This window comes from Oryzias melastigma, linkage group LG2 (genome assembly GCF_002922805.2).
Source record: "Oryzias melastigma strain HK-1 linkage group LG2, ASM292280v2, whole genome shotgun sequence".
Classification (NCBI taxonomy): Eukaryota; Metazoa; Chordata; class Actinopteri; order Beloniformes; family Adrianichthyidae; genus Oryzias; species Oryzias melastigma.
The window spans coordinates 2829832-2834379 of NC_050513.1; the positions used below are offsets into that span (position 1 = coordinate 2829832).

The 4548-nt window shown below is 44.3% G+C and overlaps 1 protein-coding gene across 2 annotated transcripts in view; it reads left to right on the top strand.

Moving 5' to 3' along the window:
* The window catches only part of nrp2a (neuropilin 2a), a 79757-nt gene that overhangs the window by 36873 nt on the left and 38336 nt on the right, over window positions 1-4548 (top strand). For both annotated transcript variants that reach the window (XM_024294334.2, XM_024294333.2), the window contains exons 4-6: window positions 1364-1594; window positions 2587-2742; window positions 3569-3738. In XM_024294334.2, the coding sequence (XP_024150102.1) occupies window positions 1364-1594; window positions 2587-2742; window positions 3569-3738 (557 nt within the window). The remainder of the gene's footprint in view (window positions 1-1363; window positions 1595-2586; window positions 2743-3568; window positions 3739-4548) is intronic.

A 4548-nucleotide genomic window follows, 5' to 3' on the forward strand; every position in this document is an offset into this window, starting at 1 on the left:
ACAAAAAAAAAAAAAACACTCAGTATGTTGCTAAATTATGAGCTAAACTCCAAATTAGCCCAAAAAACATTAACGGATGCTAAATTAGCCAAAAAAGCTAGCACATTGCTTAAATACTAGCTAAACTCAAAAATAGCTTAAAAATCCTCAGAAAACTAAATTATTAAACAATTTTAGCCTGTTGCCAAAATGGAAGCTAAACTCTAAATTAGCACAAAAAACTTCAATAGATAACAATAAGACAAAATGATTAGCATATTGCTAAAACAGAAGCTTAACTCTAAATTAGCCTGTAAAAACCTCAGTCGATAAAAACAATAGCCAAAAACGTTAGCATGTTGCTAAAATAGAAGCTAAACTCTAAATTTGCCCCCCCCAAACCCTCAGGAGATAACAAATTTACCAAAAAAGTTAGCATGTTGGTAAGATATTAGACACCAAATTTTTTCAAAGTTACTATAAAACATGAAAACATACCCCATAGCCTAAGGCTAAAATAGAAGCTAACACCAAATTTTTTGAAAGTTACTTTTTTGTTCATTTTCTATGGTGCATATTTTGCTCAAAATTTCAAAAACTATAACATTTACGAATACCAAAAATACAAGCAGTAATGTCCTGAACCAGCTTAAAGTTTTGATTACTGAAATTGGTAAATGTGTGATTGAGTTTTTACATGCCGAAAAACGTACGGAAAGGAGCAGGAGAACCACTATTGTATGAATGCTTACTAAACATTCACACAATAAGCCCAAATCACCACCAGTGGAAAGTTCCATTGAATCAAATCAAATTAGAACACTAGATAGACAAACCATAAAACACAGAATTTAGTTGTAAATGTTGCAGAAACCACGAGTTAGGGTTAGCTACTGTTTAATAATCGTCTGTTCATTTCTTGTATTTACAAGTTTTTTTGGAAAGGACTTGGTGAAGTCATGTCGGTCCAACGAGGTCTTAAACTGTCTCTAAAGAAACCAGGAGGTCACTTGACCGTATCAGATGTCCACTCACTTACTTGGTGTAACGTGCCAAAAATAGCAGCTCGGATGGAAAACCACAATGTATGAGACAGCTGCCACAGAGAGATCCAAGTCTGTTTTATATGCTTGACACAAAGCCCACTTGAGCATTTTTTCACAGTGAATATTCCATTTGTAATCACAAAGCGTGTGTATCTGAGTGCCTCACAATCACAGTTACGGTATATTCCAGCAGGCTGTCAGAGATAAACGGCTTTCCAAAACACTGTCTGCAATTTAGATGAGATGCCATCGTGTGATCGATTGCTCGTGCCTCCATCCCCTCCTAATGTGACCATTTTTTTTAAACGAAACATCCTCTTATCTTTTCATCCGCTTAGGGTCCGAGTTTTGCTTCCGCAATTTCACCAACCCATCCGGCACAATTGAGTCCCCGGGGTTTCCAGACAAATACCCTCACAATCTGGAGTGCTCTTACATGGTCATCGCCCCGCCCCACATGGACATCACCCTCACGTTCTTGACCTTTGATTTGGAGAACGACCCCCTCCAGGTGGGCGAAGGCGAGTGCAAGTACGACTGGCTGGACGTGTGGGACGGACTTCCGCAAGGTGAGAGCAAGTGTTCCCTCCGACTTCTAAGAGTTGCACGAATTTCAATTTCCTGCGCTGGCATCACTTTGATGTAAGCAACCTGGCCTCACATTCTATTAGGTTCCATAGAGGAAGCATTATTTCTTACACTGAGCTCATAGGGCCTCGACACCCTCAGGGAAAAGGCCCTCGTCCCTCTCCATAATAAGACCCTTCATCACGCCTTTCTTAGCTCCGTCCTCTTCCTTCCTTATCACCTCACACTTCCTTCCTCCGTAGACTGACCGAGAGTGTCGGACACAAGGTGCCGAGACCAGAACAAACATTCGAGAATGTTATCCACGGCTTTGTCTGCCGCAGGGTAACGCTGCTGCAGATGAGGGTTCACCCTCCTTTTCAACCCCTCTTTTCAAAATTTGAAGCAGAGAACTGAGGATTTGCTCTAATTATTTTATTTCCAGTTGCTAAAAAGGAATCCAAGAGGGTTTAAAATTCCAATTATAGCCTTGAATTTGGGTGCTTTGATAGCTAAAAACAATTTATGCCATTCAAAGCTCGGAATTAGGAGTAAATTACAGTGTAACCCAGTTCCAGTGAGCCGAGTCCTCGGGCATGAAAGGAGTATAGAAGACGAGATAGAAGGGGTGAAGAATTCGGTGTCTGGCAGGAGGGCCGCCTTGAGACTATTTTAATCCTCTGTTTGTGAGCGAGTGCATGAGTCTGCAGCTGATCCCAGTGCAGCTTGCAAGAAAGCAGGGATTCCAGTTCCCCTGCTGGGCCCTGGCTGAAGCCCACATGGCAGATGGAGGGATGGACAGTGACAGGAAAGTGAGGAATGATGGGAGGAATGGAGATTGGGGAGAGACATGCTGTGACTCATTAGACAACACTTACCGAACCAGCATGGCCTCAGAAAACCTGTATTTGCAAAGGATGTTTTCGTTTCTGATTCAGTGTAAGTCTGAAGACTATTGCAGTGTTTGTTTGAATCCCTCCTGTTTGTTTTGTAGCGTCTCCTCTGATTGGACGGTACTGCGGAACCAAAATCCCTCCGGAGATCCAGTCGTCCTCGGGCCTACTGTCCCTCTCCTTCCATACGGACATGGCGGTGGCCAAAGACGGATTCTCCGCTCGCTACAACATGACGCACAAGGAAGTTTCCGACTGTGAGTTCTATCTGAATCTTCTCTTTCCTTTATTGCTTGTTCAGTCTTTGACTGTGTTCCCTCCTAATGATATGATCTCACCGGCCTCGGCAAGAAGTGATCACTTCAAATGAAGCATTGCCATGTTGTTGGCGTGTCCGTTGAAAGTTAAATCAGTTGACAAATCAAGGAATTGGATTTGGTATATATCGGAATAGTGCTTGTGGAAGATTGACCAGATTACCCCCCCGGTACGACCTATTCCAATCGTGAGTACAAGCACTAGTCCCGACAGTCCAGTGCGAACACACGCTCAAGAACCCGTGTTTGTTGTGAACGTAACATGAGAGATCCTAGATCTAAGAAGACCTGTGCTTTGTTTCTACCTCCCTATTCTTGTCTCTACCTCTGGTTTGGTCGGTTCCCTTTTTTGTCATACATTAACCCTTCTGCTCTCCCAGGCTTGTTTACATTAAAAGTGGGGTCTTCTGGACCCCACAAGACAGTGGGCTGAACTTTTTTTTCAATGGTTGTCGACCTTTACTGGTGTCCAGTGACAGACATGAAGTCTTGTCCACCTTAGTCATGGAAGGGCTAACACCTCAATGTAAGGGTGGGGTTATCTTGACCCCATAAGAGACCTTGGGTAGCGTCATCTGGACCCCACAAGACAGTGCGCTGAATTTTTTTTTCAATGGTTGTCGATCTTTACTGGTGTCCAATGACAGACTCAAAGACTTGTTTACCTTTGTCATGGAAGAGCTAACACCTCGATGTAAGGGTGGGGTCATCTGGACCCCATAAGAGAGCACGAGGGTTAACACAGTCCTTGTCCTTCTCCCCTCAGCGTTCCACTGCAGCACGGCGCTTGGAATGGAGTCGGGAAAGATCAGTGACGATCAAATCAAGGCCTCGTCCAGCTTCTACGACAACCGTTGGCTACCTCGCCAGGCTCGCCTCAACAACTACGACAATGCCTGGACGCCGTCGGAGGACAGCAACAAGGAGTTCATCCAGGTGTTTATCTGCAATTTGCATTTTTATGTACTTTAAATAAACTGTAAATAGAGTTAATTTAAGGAAGCAGTTGTAAATCAGTCAAAATGCATCCAGGTTCACTGAAAAGTCATTACAATCCCTGCTGTGAAGTGACCCCAAAGACCACTTTCACCTGAGGAAAATACACACAGCATCTCTTATACAGTGAGGACTTACAGAGGAGTATACGGACTAGAAGGAAGCGGAGGAACTGTGTTTGGATGATAAGGAAGTGCTTCACCACTCTCAATCTTTCCTGTCTCAAACACATGGGCGCGTGCATACGGCAGCGCAGCGAGCGGCGGGAAGCGTTTGATTGATGAGGGTGTTCTCCTGGAATGTATCCGAACACTGTGCCATTGATCTTTTTGGGTCCGGGCCTCCTCCCCCCCTTGCACACATGACATGGCACATACACACAGTCCTGTCTCAGCAGTATGCCACAGCCTGCGCTCGTCCCCCCGCTGTCTGTGTGACAGACACAGCAGCTGGTCAGTCCCTGGTTTTTGCGTTGGCCAAGAACATCAGAACCCCCCCCCCACCTGCACGGATACCTCATCTGTTCTCTACATTTGGGATGGATTCCAGCTTAAGGAGCCTTCACACAGAATCATTTTTTTCCTAACATTCTCCTTAATTCAGCAGTCCTAAGAGCTTGTCAGAACGTCCGTGTGTGCCAAACAGACAAGCAAAGGTCTCAATTCACATGCCTGTAGACCCAACTGCGACTATTCCTGAAGCTAAACAATAGAAATCAAAGAAATACTTAGAAGGCGTTTTTCATTCTTA